The sequence below is a fragment of the Equus quagga genome, chromosome 2, assembly GCF_021613505.1.
Source record: "Equus quagga isolate Etosha38 chromosome 2, UCLA_HA_Equagga_1.0, whole genome shotgun sequence".
Lineage (NCBI taxonomy): Eukaryota > Metazoa > Chordata > Mammalia > Perissodactyla > Equidae > Equus > Equus quagga.
In genome coordinates, this window is record NC_060268.1 from 155493674 (window position 1) to 155510393 (window position 16720).

Here is a 16720-nt window from a genome sequence, read left to right on the forward strand (position 1 = left end):
TCATCTGAAAGAATATGCTGGCAGAAATATCAAAGGTCATTAGTTTTGAAAAGATGTCTTACTAGATTTTAAAAGTGAATAAAAAGTTGAATTATCATAACCGTATGGCAATATGAAAATAGGAAGGCTGAAAAATAGACATGAAGTTCTAAAAATGCCTCCCAACTATTGTAAGAAACTATTTTATAACAAGACTTATGAAACCAAAACAATGGAGGTCTTGATCTATCAGTTTAAAAACATATTATAAAGGGACTTTTTTTATTCAATAACTTTTTACAAAAAGAACAAATAAATATAACTAAATTTAAAAGATCCTTCTTGTTGCTGTGCAGAAATGATGTGAACAAGGGTAAAAGCTGAAGCAGAGAAACAAGACAGGTTACTGTGGAAGTCAGTCCAGGTACGAGATGGTGGTTTGGCTTAAGGAGATGGCAGTGAACATGGAGGCATGGACAGTTTCAGCTGGATTTTGGTGCTACAATCAGCAGGATATGGGCACTGATTAAATGTTAAGGGTGAGGGGCTACTGAAGATGCCTCTCGCAGATCTAGACTGGTCCCAGGAGGAGGAGGTGCCATTTACTAACAAGAAGGAAAAAACAGCAGAGAAGTACATTTGATGGGCAAAGACCAAGGGCTCAACAACTAATGAAAGAATAGGAAACAGATCAATGGAACAGAAAACTCCAAAAGACTCTACTATATAATGGAATTTGGCATACAAAACAAAGGGCACTGTTTGAAATTGTTGCTACCAAACTGGAGCCCTACCTCACAACTGACATCAAAATAGATTCCAGGTGAATTAAAGATTTAAATCTAGAAATACAACTGTAAAAGTAGGAAAAAATGTAATTTCTGATTTAACCTAAATTTCTGTATTTTAAAGTGGTGAAAGCCTCTTGAAGCATGCCAGCACAACAAAACACCATAAAGAAAAAATACTAAAATCACTACATAAAAATTTAAAACTTCAGAATTGTTGGGGGTGGGTGGCAGGGGGAGTGGGGGAGTTAAATGGCAAAGAAAAAACCAGGAGAAAATGTTTCCTATGCATTTAAAAGAGTTGCAATAATTAACATATTAAATAATAACTTATTTAAATCAATTAGAAAAACACAGATAAACAACTAAAAAAAGAACAAACAATAAATAATTCACAAGCGAAATACAAATGGCCAATAAATATCCTAGGGCATTCAACTTCAATAATTAATACAAAATAATTAATTTTCTCCAAAAGGACTGGGAGAGCAGGCTGGCATCTGCTAGTTATTTGGGTACAATCACACATCAAGTGTGTACAAACGACAGCTCACCAACACTGCTGATGAGAGAGCATAAGCTGCTAAAACTTCTCTGAAATGCAATTTCGAAATATGTATCAAAAAGCGCCCCAACAGGGCATACGCTTTGACTCATCAATCCTACATTTAAGAATGGATCCTAAGGGAAGGATTTTAAAGGATGCCTGTATAAGCTTGGTCACTGCAACATGTATGTAATAGGAAAAACTGGAAGCCATAGAGATTAATTAAATAAAACCATTAAAAGTGATGACACAGCAAATCTATATTTTTGACTTGAAAAGATTCCTATATATACTGTTAGTGAAAAAAGCAGCTATGGTATGATTCCACTTTAGTTTGCATTATTTATATCTACAAACAAACATATGTTCCTGTACATTAAGAAGAGTTTGGAAAGATACAATAAACTATGTTATCTCTGCATAGTAAGATTCCTGGTGAATTTCACTTTGTTATCCATCTTTTTTCTAATATCTAATTTTTGTAACAATATATATAACACGTGTGTGTATAAAAATATCCAGGATATACAAAGTACTACTATAAATCAGTAAGAAAAACAATCCAACAGAAAAATGGGCAAAGGATATGAATAGGCAATTGGCAGAAGAGAGTACAAATTGCCAAAAAAAAATCAAAAGATGCTCAATCTCATTAATAACTAAGGAAATGCAAATCAAAGAGAGCTATAACTTCACAGCCATCCATATGGCAAAAATTAGCATGTCTGATTGCTTCAAATGCCGGGGAGGTTGTAGAGAAACAAGTATTCACATATACTCCTGGTAAGAATGTAGATTTGTACAGCCACTTTGAAAGATAATTTGCACAGACAAGGAGATGCGTCAGGAATGTTCACTAACTATTGCTTATTAATAGTAAAAAATAGGGAAATGGTTATATAATATAACCATATATTAAATATATATAAAGCAAGGAATTCTAGGCAGTTGTGAAGAAGAATGAGCTAGATCTCCAAGTAACAACCTGGGCAGAATCTAAGAATCTCTGACATTCGCATTTATTATCTTTAAAACTAAAAAGCTACTCCAGCCACAACTGAATGGACAATCCAGAGGATTTTACAAAGTCAGCTCCGAACATTTCAAATGACCACTTAACTTTGGCACCAGTCAGAGAGAATGGCACAGCACGAACAAGGACAGAGGAAAACCCTCGCCATCCTTCCCGTCTTGTTTGAGATCACACATGACCACTCACAGTGAATCCACATTCTCAGGAGTAGTGCAACACTTGAGACAGGTGACACCAAAGAAAGCTTTATCTTTAGCTGCAGTAACATTCATCACATTAATCAACTGATCTGGAAGTTCCGAGAAAGACACTACAGAAGCCACATTATCACTTCTCAGGTAATCCAGATCCAGAGCCACGGCTTTCAAATTTTAGTGACCACAGCCACAGTAGGAAATGCATTTTACAGTCACACCCAACATACTCCATACTACTCCACACACTCACGAAAACAAAGTTTCATAGAATAATACTTAAACTTACTACATGCCATGCACTCTGATTTCTTTTCCTATTCATTTTATTTAAAATGCTGGTCATGACCCACTAAAAGTGATTTTAGAAGCCGCTAATGAACTTCATCCCAATCTGAAAAAATAGTGACCCAAAAAAGCAGGCGTAAAACCTCTCACCCTTCTATCTCCCAATGCCGCCACCACCACTATAAATTCATCTGCTGCCTTGCTTTTTACTTAGGCCATTCCATCCACTTGAAATACCTTCCCTACTCCTTTCCCACATATAAATCCTATTAATTCTTCCAGACCTACCTAAAAGCCCAAATCAGTCATTTTCAGCAGACTCTCTTGAAATTTTCTCTAACTCTAAACTCTTACAGCAATAATCATCCAACCAATTCATCTGTCAATTAATACTCTGTGACATCTATTTTGTCTAGAACTATTGTTCAAATCTTATGCTTGAAATCTTTTTTCATAATCTTACTGAAGGGGAGGATTATTCTTACACTGATTTATAACCATTACTGTATCTTAATAATGCCTCATACATAGCAGTACATGGATTTTATTTCCTTGTAAGAGCCTCAGCTTACCTGTTCCCTCTAACAGCTCAGAAGAAAATGTCACCCATGATAAGCTACGAGAGTACTCTATTTTGGCAGAGACTTAAGTCAAACTGAGAAAGGTATTCTATCAATCATCACAGCACTTTAATAATTGCTGAAGTAACAGTCCAATGAAATGACAATTAAATTCAAAGCTCTCAAAATTCCCAGAGAATTTCTGTAGGAAAAGGGCTTACCTGTATGGTGAGGCCTGGGGCCATGATGTTTAAATCCTTCTGCAGAGCTTGCTTCAGGTTTTCATCTATTTGATCTGTTTTTGAAGCCAAGAACAACAGCTCTCATGATACTCAAAAATTTTTTTTCCCCCTGAGGAAGATTCACCCTGTGCTAACGTCTGTTGCCAATCTTCCTCTTTTTTTTTTGCTTGAGGAAGATTAGTCCTAAGCTAACATCTGTGCCAATCTTTCTCTATTTTGTATGTGGGTCACTGCCACAGCATGGCTGATCAGCTGTGTAGGTCCACAATTGGGATCTGAACCTGAAAACCCAGGCCACCAAAGTGGAGTGTGCTGAACTTAACCACTATGCCACAGGGCCAGCCCCTCAAAAGATTTTTTCTACATTGTATTAATACTGAAACAAAATCAATCATTATTAGACCTAAAGTTTCCATGGTACTATTCTTTTATACAACTTGCATTACTTCACATATATATGAAAACAAATGTATATATAATCTTCCTTTTGTATGAGAACAAATGTGAGGAATTATCAAAGAAATTAAGAAAGATGACAACTAGCCAAGCTAAGTTTATCCAATAAATGGAGAATGTAGGTCTCTAATACCTTAATTCAGTGTTGTTAGTTAAAATGTGTCCTGATTCTCATAAAAAAACAAATTCCTATCTTCAATCTTTATCCAAATCCCCAAATAACTAAATTTCATTTTCATGGACCTCAGCCTATTATTTTGGATTTAAAGAGAGAGAGAAGGGAGGAAAAAAAGGCTCATGGGAGAGTCTTTGAAACAAACCAGAATGGACAATAAAGATGTCACTTCAGTTGGCCTTGTAACTCATGAATTTTCTATCTGCCTCAACAGTAATTTCACCATTATTAAAATGACCGGTGATATAATAAATCAGGACAGATCAGTTTTCTCATGCACCATCTCAGCAGCTGTCAATCATCAATAAGGCATCAACTGGTAGATTTCTAAATTGATTAGCCAACCCTATGCCTGCCTTTAAGAAATTCACTAAGAATTCCGGAGGGAGAAGTGAGCAACCAATAGCAACAACCTTCCTTGGTCAGAACTTTCACTATTACAAATGAAAAGTAACTTGTGCAGAAGAGTTAACACAGCAGGCTTGAAGCTGCGATCCTCAGAAAGGCCTGTTTGCAAGCTGGCCCTCGCTGTCACTTGGAAACTTGGACAGGATTCCCACTATCCCCAGAACTGGTAAGAATGACTCACTGGGCCTAAACTGTTTATACAACAATGTGGTTGATGCCGAACACCTGCTTTCCTTCTGGGAGTCTGGAATTTTGGTATGTGCTAGGCAGAGTGTGCCTACATGACCAGTCCCCAGTAAAACCCTGGGCAGCAAGTCTCTAAATGAGCTTCCCTAGTAGGAAACACTTCACATGTGTTGTCACAGTTCAACGTTGGAGTAATTAAGTGTATCCTGCATGACTCCCCTGGGAGAAGACTCCCGGAAGCTTGTGCCTGGCTACCTTTGGACTTCACCCATGTGCCTTTTCCTTTTGCTGATTTTGCTTTATATCCTTTTGCTGTAACACATCTTAGCTGTGAGTAAAACTGTATACTGAGTCCTGTCAGTCCTCCTAGCAAATCATCAATCATGGAGGTGGGTCTTGGGAAACTCCAAGACGCAGACTTCTAAATTTCCCAAAATTATCTATTAAAATAGCAACAAAGCTAATTTTCAGTAAGTTATGGTAGTAAAAACAGAATATAGTAAGTAATGATCTTTTCCCAATCTCTCTACCAAGTTACATATTATGCATTTCAGAAAATGGTTAACATTCTTAAAATATCTTGTCTGAGTAAATATTTGCTTAATTTAATCATAAGAAATATAAAAACATAGGATAAAAATACTTTAAAGACAATTGCTCTATTATAAATTCAGAAGAAATGCTCAAATGGCACCATGTTTACTAATATTACTGCAGAGTTGTTTATGGACACTACAGTAATTTACAATACAGTGGTTATTTACATATTTAAAACAAATAAGACACTTACCAAACAATTCAATGTAAACTTCTTGAAGTGTGTGGGCACTGCAAAACTGGTTCAGTTCATGGTGGATTTTATTGAAGATTAAGGTCTTGTCATAATCTGCTGTGTAGTTCCTCACGATATCAAACACTGAAGGAGAAGACAATCCATGTTTACCGGTGTACCTTCTAATCCAGCCAAGTAAAAGTGACAGTGATATAATATACGTGAGGAAAAGTGCCAACGAAATAGTGAAAACATGAAACACAACTCACAGACCTTGACGTGCTCCTCATGCTTAATTTCCCAGATATTACTGCAGCTGCAATTCTAATGGGCAAACTTCAAATTCCATACTAAGGAAAGTTTACATTATCTTCGAGGTAATAAAGAACTCTCAAAGTGTTCAAGCAAGGTCATGACACAATCAGATTGGTACTTTGGCAGCAATGTAAAGGTAAACTGTGAGGCACAGAGACCAGAGGTAGGAAGGTGTAAGGCAATTACCGCAAAGCAGAAGTTTAGCCAAAAGGTGAAGAGGGCCTGAACTAACTGAGGAACAGTGGGAATAAAAGAAGGAAGCAGCTGCAAAAAGACCACTTTCAAAAAGGCAAATTTAAAAGACTGTAAAAAAAAACGACACCAAGCTAGAAGCGAACGAAGCTAACCTTTACTGGGCCAGGCTTTATGTCAGACAATTTACATATACAGGCGCTTAATTTTCAGAGAAAATCTCCTAATTTTGCAGAATAAGAAAGTGAGAAACAGAGAATTTCAGATATGTGCCTAAGGGCACATACTAGATCACGCCAGAACCTGTGCTCTACCTAAAAACATGTCCTCTACCGATTAAAGCATACCACTTTCTCCTTTCAGACCCCAGGACTTGCTCCACTGGCCTTCCACAGAGGATACTAGATGTAACTGGATTCCAGATCTCAGCTGATGGACAGGCCATCATAAATACTTGTTGACTAACTCATTTGCTTGATTATTTCCAAATGAACTGATGGTCCAGTAGTTTCTCTTTATTTCTGGCTAGAAAACCAACAATCTCTCCCCTTCTTCTATTTTTCCAATCATAATCCATCCTACTGATTTGTGACCAGGAAAAGCAGATGAAAAAAGACAAGAGAAATACTTAATCACTGAAAAATATAATGCAAATCCACCTGACAATAGCACCGCTTGCTCTCTGCTCTGAAATCCTTTTGCTATTTGTGCCTGTACCAATGAAATGAAATTCAGTATGACCTTACATTCCAATACACATTTTTTCTGGTTGGTATCAAGTCTTTTTCAAACAAAATAACAACCCCTTAGGGCAAGGCTCTAACTTTACGTTTCCGAATTATTTTTGCGGAGCTCAGCATCCTATACATACTAAACATGCCAATTTTAATAATAAGGATAAAGACAAAATGGCAGATCTTTCAAGTGAAAGCAGGGTCTCAAAGAGATCCACATACACCCATGTTCTTAGCAGCATTATTCACAATTTAGCTAAAATGCAGAAGCAATTCAAGTGTCCATCGAGACATGAATGGATAAACAAAGTGTGGGATATACATACAATGGAATACTATTCAGCCTTAAAAATGAAGGAAATTTTGACATAATGCTACAACATAGATGAACCTTGAGAACATTACACTAAGTGAAATAAGCCAGTCACAAAAAGACAAACATTACATGATTCCACTTATATAAGGCACTTAGAATAGTCAAAATCAGAGATGGAAGGAAGACTGGTGGTTGTCAGGGGCTGGGGGGAGTGAGGAATGAGGAGTTATTGTTTAAAGAGTACAGAGTTTCAGTTTTGCAAGATAAAAAGAGTTCTGGAGACGACGTTGGTGATGGTTGCATAACACTGTGAATGTATTTAATACCACTGAACCATACAGTTAAAAATGGTTAAGATTGGGGGCCAGCCCGCTGGCACAGTAGTTAAGTTCACATGCTCTGCTTCAGTGGCCCGGGTTCACGGGTTCAGATCCTGGGCACAGACCTACACACTGCTCATCAAGCCATGCAGAGGCAGCATCCACATACAAAATAGAGGAAGACTGGCACAGATGTTAGCTCAGGGCCAACCTTCCTCACCAAAAAAAAAAAGTCAAGATGGTAAATTTTATATTATGTGTATTTTACCACAATAAACAAAAGTTGGGGGGAAAAAAATCAAATGTTAAAAAAAACACAAATCTTTCCTCAGAACTTCTAATTAAGTTTTTGATTTGAACAGTACCCACTCCACTTCTGTGGGTTTTCATCTTTTACCAAGAAAATGTTTTCCCCACACTGAGGACTTTCAGACTGTTCTGCAAGTTACAGCATATCTCAACTAAAAAAGATTTTTCTATGGTCACAAATCAATGTGGCCCAGGAATTGATCAGTAATAGATTTTTAACATGCAAAGAAATTTTCTCTCATCCTGACTGGATAAAGTGCAACTTTCTAGAAATTCTAGAAACAATCAATGTTCTTCGAAACAGAGAAGAGTAACCCATACAATTGCAAAAAGTCAAGTCTTTCCAGGACTTGTGACATATTTCTGCCACTATTCCCTAGAAATGGAAAATATTTCAGTGATTATTTTTTTATATGTATCAGAAAGGAATGACGGCATAAGGCTTTAAAAGTACCTTTCTATTCCTCAGGGAATCTTTCACGTATAAACACTCTGATTATAACTATAAAAACAACAGAATAGATGGGTACCATACCTGCACAAGGGGCCAACATATTAACCACTTCTATTCGGTCAATATAGATCATGACCCCACCACTAAAAGCAAAGAAACGGAAAAAGTGTGAGCCAAATAAAAAATCTTTTATAATCTCAGATTAATCCCACAGCATCAAACATATCCCACCTGATACAAATTTAGAAGGAAAGTCTAAAGACATATACTACTGATTAAAACGACCCCACTAAATCACTACTCAAATGACCCTACACACACTCACCTGACGACTCATAAGCAAAGGCTCACCTCCGTAACTACTGTGATCCAACGAGCTCACATGAAGACCAAACCTACCACCGAGAGTCACTCAGCACTTCGCCCTTAGTAACCAAAGCCAACAGCTAAAGCAGTGCAGTTCTCAAACTTTGCCTTCAAGAAACCAAGTAAAATGGTTCCCCAAGAGGTATGGAGGTCAGCCACAGGCTGAAATTCTTTCGGTTTCCTGCCTTACCTTAATAATTCATCAAGATTTTCAATCCACTTTTTTTTTTTTTTTTTTTTTAATTTTATTTTTTCCTTTTTCTCCCCAAAGCCCCCCGGTACATAATTGTGTATTCTTCGTGGTGGGTTCTTCTAGTTGTGGCATGTGGGACGCTGCCTCAGCGTGGTTTGATGAGCAGTGCCATGTCCGCGCCCAGGATTCGAACTGACGAAACACTGGGCCTCCTGCAGCGGAGTGCACGAACTTAACCACTCGGCCACGGGGCCAGCCCCTTCAATCCACTTTTTATCTGTATTTATTCTAATAGGAAAAAAGAATACTCCCCCAAACATTCGAGTAAAACTGACACTCCAGAAAGACAGGCTTGTTAATGAATGGTCTCCCAGGCTTGCTGGTCTACCAGCACAGACCCTGAAGGGTATGTGAACCTCAATTTAAGATACATGAAGTTAGAGATTTTGAAACTAAACAACTAAACCATCCTACCAACTTACAATGACATTTTTCCTGATAAAAAAAGGGTAATACTTGCTCATGAAAAAAAATCTGGAAACATAGAAAAGCATGAAGATGAAAATAAAATTTACCCCAAATCTCACTAGCTGCCAATTTTGAGTCATCTCTAAAGGGAATCCATAAAAGAGAGTTACAGATAGACTTAGAGAGAACTTGATATTAAATATGTTAACTTAAAACAGGGAATTTGCTTCATTTTTAAAAGCATTTCTGTCCTTCCATAGATGTCAAAGCCTCTTTTATAGGCTTGTAGTAGCGATATTTGGGCCTTGTTTGCCTCTCCCTCCCTAAAACTCTTAAGGGCAGTGATTTTCAAACTAAGGTCCTCAGACCAGTAGCATAAGCATCACCTGGGAACTGTTGCTAAAAATGCAAATTCTGGAGCCTCATTCCAGACCCACTGAATCAGAAACTCTAAACTAGATGGCATTTAATAGTAGAGACGACAAGAAGGTGAGATGATTTCATTGTAACTGGTACTGAGCACCTACTCCGAGTCAAGTGCCGGGGTTAGGCATTTTACATACACTAATTCTAACCCTTACAGTAACTCTGCAAGGGAGGTCTTATTACCTGATTTTTACAGTGAGGAAACTAAGCTTAGAAAAGTCAATAAAGGCATCTGTCAGGGCAAGGAACATACGGGAACTCTCTGTGCTTTCTGTTCAAGGTAGCTACGAACCTAAAAGTGCTCTAAAAAATCAAGTCTATTTTTAAAAAAAATCAATAAAGCAGATGTAGCAGTGCTGATGTATGAAGTTAGGTCTGCTGGCTCTAAAACCCTATTTTTCAATAACATCCTAATGGCTCCTAAGATGGAAAGGTCCTATTTGGAGAAAGGGCTTTACTCAAATAATGCTCAGAAGAGAAATCCCCCTATTTGCCTATCTGAAAGATGTTTAAGTGATCCTTATGAACAGAAACTCCATCTGAACTAAAGGGAGGCTGGTAAGCAAGGGGAAAGCTTACCTTGTTCCACACGGCACATTTTTAACTTCATCGGTTTGCAGTGTTGTCTGGGGGGAAGAAAATCTCATCAATACTCAGGACACATATCATCAAAGTACCACTGGTCCCAGAGGAAAATCTCTAGAGAACTGCTGAGAGGTAAGTATGGGAGAGCTCTACTACAATTTAAGTCCCCAAAGATTACCTATCAGAGTAATTTCTTTTTACATCCTAACAGATAGGAAAGACTTGAGACAAAATATTTTATAGCTAATGTTTGAATCAACATGCACTAGGAAAGTTCTAGTGTTCAATCTCTCAATAAGAATCCCTTATTTATCTGGAGCTGGCCTGGAATTGCAAACTATATGGTTGACCCAAGAGGATACTACTGCAAGGACTTGTGTTCTACACTTGGATGCCATTGCTAATATTATTGTTTACAATGAAGGTAACAGATACCTATTATATTCATATGAGTAGTCTACAACTCAAAGGTGCCACTGAACTCACCGGCAACCTTTTTCTCCAGAGCTATAGTCAATATTTTAGTTCAGGCCCTAGCGGTCTCTCGAATGGCCTACTCCATTTCCTTTTTAACAGAAGGGCCACCACCAGCACTGCTCCCTCCTAGTGAAACAATAATCCGGTGCTTAGTTGCCTTGCCCTGTCATGTCTTTGTTCCCATCCACAATGACTCTCTACTGCACTCTAAGGCTTCCAAGAGGTGAGCAGCTAATGAGTGTATTCTGGACACACTACACTTTATTAATTATTAAGCAGATAGCAACATCTTACTTTATGGACTACAAAGGGAAAAGGCAGCATGCTCCTTGTTTCTGAAGAGCTCACAATCCAACACAAGAGATAAAACCCATACAAAGCAATCCATAACAGGTACAAAATAAAGTATAAACTGAATTGTTACACATCAAGTAACAGACAGTAAAATAATAGTTTGAAAAGCTCTCTGAGGTGAAGTATTTATAAACCAGGTCTAGAGGCGGAGAGATAAGAACAGATGAGGCAGAGGAACACCTTAGGTTCAATTAATATCCTATTCAAATACACAAAGTTGAGGACAAACTGTGTGTGTAGGTGACAGGAAGTAGACTGGCTTGCTTGGAGCAGAGATAGGCAGACAGAAGGGGCGATATGGACGAGAGTGGAAATTCTGAGAAGAGAACATGGTGATATTAGGTAGAGGGCCCTGAACATTTGCTGGGGAACCTGGGCTCTCCCTAGTTGGTCTTACATACAGCCACAAAATAAACCTTTCAAAATGTTTTTTCCTTATTCCCTTGGCTCTTATATGATGCGGTTCGCATCATTCATCATATCTGGAGGCAAGAAAACCAGCTGGGAAGCCAAAGTATTAATTTATTTAGGTTAATTTAGTAAAGACCACTCAAACTGAAAGCTGTCAATCTAATAATAGAGGAAGGATCTGATAACTGATTGTACATAAAATTCTAGGAAGAAAAAGAAGAGATTATAACTCTATGGTTGAGAGACTAGGACAATGGTAAACATTCGTGATAGGTTCTAGATAAAGTGAGGTAACCTGATGAAGAGACAAGTTCAATTTATTTTATCTCCTTCAAAACATTAACCAAATTCAATTTCCATATTTCACGTTAACTTTAAATAAAACATACATTCCTATCTAAACCTACAGGATATTCTCTACCCAATTTTCAAACCAAGAAAAACTAGGAAAGAGCTGAAATGTTAACTCTTCAATTTAAAATCCCATCCTCATGTACTTTTATACCTCTTTTATATTACCTCAAAAATCATTTTCCCAGTATGAATATTTAATTTTTAAATTTATTTTTTAAGGAAGATTAGCCCTGAGCTAACATCCACCAGCAATTCTCTTTTTGCTGAGGAAGACTGGCCGTGAGCTAACATCTTCCTCTATTTTATATGTGGGATGCCTGCCAGAGCATGGCTTGATCTGTGCCACCGGGCTGGCCCCAAGAATTTTTTTTTAAAGTAAGTCTCTGGTTATGTCATATATACTTTAAAGGCTGAAGATGCTCATATTTCTCTAAGCACAGGTTTTTTTCCTTACATCATACATGGGAGCTTACATTTCCCAAGATGCTTCTTATATATTCCTTTCAACTGCCAAGTTTGTTAAGCCATTTGTTTAGACAGGCTACGTCTTCTAATGTGTTCCAAAAATTCCTAAAAACAAATTTCTTTATGTCTCATTCTTATAAGGACAATTTCTTAAAAGGGTTTTATTAATATAACTCTTTCCTAGAATGTTACTACTTCACATAGAAAGAAAGAACATTCCTATTTAGTCACACTGGCTCTAGCACTTAATTTTTTATACATGCAAGGTATATTAGTTTACACCGAAATCTTTCTACTAATTTAATTTTTCTTATGATAGCTTATTACTACATATATACTATGATATACACTACTATATATTACACCGTGCATTTGTTATATATGCAATTAAACTCTAAAATCTATTTAATGTTTATTGCCTGTATCTTTTCTATATCTGTGCATCAACATGACTCAACATACTAAGCTCCAAGAAGGCAGAGACCGATTTGCGTGGCTTTGAACAAGATCTAAAAAGCCCTTGGTCTCTAACAGTCTGATGATGCCATTGATAATATCATTATAGACTGAGCTGTTAGTGAGCTGATGTAACTAAAACCTTCTTTTATGGAGGAATATCTGAAGTCTACAACGGTTAACTGACTTTTGCAAAGTCATGTAAGCAACCGGTGGCAGAGCCAGAGTCAGAACCTAAGTCTCCAGGTCTCTGGCCTCATGTTCACCACACTATACTGCTTCCTGAGAAATCAGCTCAATTTAACAACTTTCACCACAAATAGACAGGTCAGAAATATAAATGTGTTACAAGTCCTGCCTTCAGGAAGCTCGGAGACTTTCTGGAAAGAAAATACACACAAAAACTTAGAAAACAATGTAAGACAACATTATCAAAGGAAATAAGACCAAGGGCCAAAGTTCATAATACAGACTTTAAGAGCTCTATGTTAAAAGAAGAGGGATTTGCAATGAGCCTTTAAAAAGCTGGCAAGATTCAGACAGGAGAGAAGGAATGAAGGGAGAGATGGTGAGAGAAGACGTAAGAGCATGAATCAAGGCGAGAGTGAATAAAATAAATATGGGAAAATAATATGGAAATCAGTCTGACTAAAGGAAGAACACGACATTTCACTTCAACAGACACAATTCTTGCTCTAAGCCATCTAAAAGGGAATTAGAAGGAAAGCTGAAGGATTTAAATATTCATAATGAAATTCTCACTTAGCAGGAAGCCAAGACTTAAATTACAAGATTAAATACACCGAATTTTCCTGAGTTCTGAAAAATTAGCATCAAATCGCACACAAACTTCTGAATCCAAAGATTTACGATCATACTAGACCTGCAAAAGTAGTCACAATCTAATCCTGTTTTGTCATCTTGTTATGTCAGAAGATATTTACTAAGTGTCTCCTATGGCCAAGACATCGTTCTCAATGACCAGATGCTTATTTCAAATATTCTGGGATGCTGTCAAAATAGAACATTCACTAAGGTTCCACATAAAATTGTGCTTAATGTCCCAGGCAAAAATGTGAGGCAACAAAGCTGTGTATAAAACTCAGATCCTCCACGTTAACAGTAGCCCAGGAGCCTGCCTCTATGGAAACCAAACATCGTTCTAAACCAAGTAATCACTGGTGTGTATTTCTAGTTATGTTCTGAAGTTCTGCTTTTATTGTGACGATAGCAACAGAAAACGTGCTGCACACCACTATCCAGATGGGAGAAGTCAGTCTTTCCAAGCTGCCTAGCTCATACCTCTAATACACTTCAAGAGAGGGAGGTGGTTCAAAATCATAACTTGTGCTCTGACAATTGTACTCTGCACTTTAACTTTTGCATTTAAGTAAATACCATCATTTGCTTAACCGATAAGGAAATCCATCTCCACCCAAGAATGTGGTAACCGTTCCTGTCATACCTGTCTATCCAGTGTGGGGCTTCCCTAGGAATCACTCACCTGCACAGATCTGAACGTAGTAATGAAAGGCAACATGATATGATAGCCTGGTCCACTGGGGCTAGTTAGTAAAGCTCCGCCCCTGCAAAAAGATGTTTCAATTTGACAAGATTATCGAGAGAAATTCTCTTCCCAAATCTAAAATGGTGTAATAAATATTCACTCTTACTCATGCTATTGACCTAATAAGGCCTCCCTAATATGAGTTACTCAAGACAAACAAGTGCCAGTCCCTAAAATATCTGCCACACCTCAAAAGGTGAAAAGATCAAATTAAACTGCCGATGTTACATCTTGTTTCATAAGCTCAACCAACCACACCTCTGGGTCTCCAGCACTGCTCTCAGGTACAAAGGATTCTCCTTGGTCTTTAACCTTCTGAGAAACACTTGTGAAAAAAATTCTAATGGCTCTCAGTTGCTGTACTTTAACTGTACATAACACGAGCCAGATCAAAACACAATACATTTAGTCACCAGGTTTAAAAAAGAAGATAACACCAACTGAAGGAAGGAGAAAATTTCGGAGGCTCAAGATTCTTTTAATCTACTTACAGGGCCATTAAAATCCTGGGGGCATAAAGTATCTATAACAACAACAACAACAACAACAATTTAGCATGGAAAGATGAAGGGTGGGGGGATAAGACTATTTACAGATAGGATATAAGAGTGGACTTGTTCACCAAATTCTGGAATGTGAGAAATATGAAAGCACATCTTGGAAATTATAAAAAGGAGGCATCTGGGGGCAAATATAAAAAAGAACTCCTATTTTACATAGTGAATAGTAAATTCATAGAACTTAGCTTCCTATCTTGAAAATACAAATAGGCTTGCAAAGAATTCATAAAAAACTAGGGAAAGATGAACTGTTTGAGGTCCATCCCTAAGTTCTTTGAAAGCCATGCCTTGAAATCTTCTTTCCTTGATTTTACTGTCAGGAAACAATGCTGAGCTAGATGGAAATATGGATTAATCTGTCATTTATTATTTATGCTAGACTTCCATCTGCTAAGACACACCAGTAAAACTTATGTGAAACGGGCGCTTCACAGGGAAGACTGTTTGTAAGACTCAGGATGGATCTAAAAGTAGAAACATCAGATGGGAGGAATGATAGAAACAAACAAAAAGTTGAAGCTCTTTCAAATACATCATTACCACAATTTCTCCAAACTGTCCCCTCTTTGTCTATATCAAAAGGAATTGGTGGCAACTATGTTCAGGGAAAAATTATTCGAGCTCAACTAGAGAACAACACATTCCACACCATTCTTTTCCTCAACTTGAAAAGAAAGGATAAAGTGGGAGCAGGGTGGCCTATCCATGCTGTGTTTCTGTCTCTCAATTTCCAGGTATATAACAACCGTCCTGGTCATCATCACGGCCTTCTAAGTCAAAACCAGACACCAGAGTTTGTAGTTTTTAAAGGAAAATATTTACGGAACAACCATAAACACAACCAGAGTTTCTAAATAGCATCTATAGCTGCAAACTAAAAGCCTGTGTAGTTATATGGAATAAAACAATGATTTATCTATCTATTCAGTTCCAAGTGGAGCGACCAGTGCCTGCCTGCCTTCATTTTTTCTACAAATAACTGAGTTTGCTGTCTACCAGGAATAACTGTAGGGAGTCTTAACCTCTGCACAAAATGTACGTTGCACTAAAACTGTCAAGTACCCGGAGGGTGCTCTGCAAAAGCCCGCCTCGGCCCCCATACTCTCCCAAGGGCTGGGAGGAAAACCACTTCCCAGGACTGGAGAAAGCTTCCCCGGACGCTGCAGGGGGAACAACTTCCTAGACTGCACTCTAACGGGAGTCCCCTTTCTCCCTGCTCTAGAACCTGAGCCACGTGCCGCTCACCTGTAGTACACAGCCAGGTGTCCTTCCTCGATCTTGTGGATGGAAGCGTAGAGGAGGACAACCACCAGACCCACCACTGCAGCCACCAGAACCCGGGCTTGAGTCATATTCATCCTTGTTCCTCCTGGATGAGGGATGAAAGGACCCCCAGCCCCGTAAGTGACAGGCCCACCGCCGCCAGTTTGCACCCTCTCCCTCCGGAGACCTGGCGCCCTCCCGCCGGCCGAGCGGGGAGTCCTGTGCCGTTTCTCATTCTTCCCACCTCGCAGAGCCCGCTTTCCCCTCGCCAACCCCTCCGCCCAAGGCGGCCCGCGGGTCGCTCCTGTGGGGGAGCGTCGTGACACCCCCTCTCTCAACGGCCGCTGACCCCCGGTGGCAGGCACTAACTGAGAAAGCGGCCAGTCACAGACGCCGGAGGGAGGCCGACCCCTCCGCCGAGCCTCACCGATCAGTGACGCATCGCCCCCGCCCGCACGTGCAGTCGCCTCCCGGCCGCGCCAATCGCCGCCAACAGCCGGCCCCGCC

The 16720-nt window shown here is 38.7% G+C and overlaps 1 protein-coding gene across 6 annotated transcripts in view; it reads right to left on the reverse strand.

Moving 5' to 3' along the window:
• ERLIN1 (ER lipid raft associated 1) overlaps positions 1-16720 on the reverse strand; it is a 34630-nt gene extending 17910 nt beyond the window's left edge. The window contains exons 1-7 of one of the 6 annotated variants that reach the window (XM_046653671.1): positions 16641-16720; positions 16196-16319; positions 14328-14409; positions 10301-10347; positions 8350-8411; positions 5647-5772; positions 3611-3684 (exon numbers count right to left, since the gene is read on the reverse strand). In XM_046653671.1, coding sequence (XP_046509627.1) covers positions 3611-3684; positions 5647-5772; positions 8350-8411; positions 10301-10347; positions 14328-14409; positions 16196-16308 — 504 coding nt within the window. In that variant the 5' untranslated portion in view covers positions 16309-16319; positions 16641-16720. The other 5 variants (XM_046653672.1, XM_046653673.1, XM_046653674.1 and 2 more) reach the window with 5 other exon arrangements.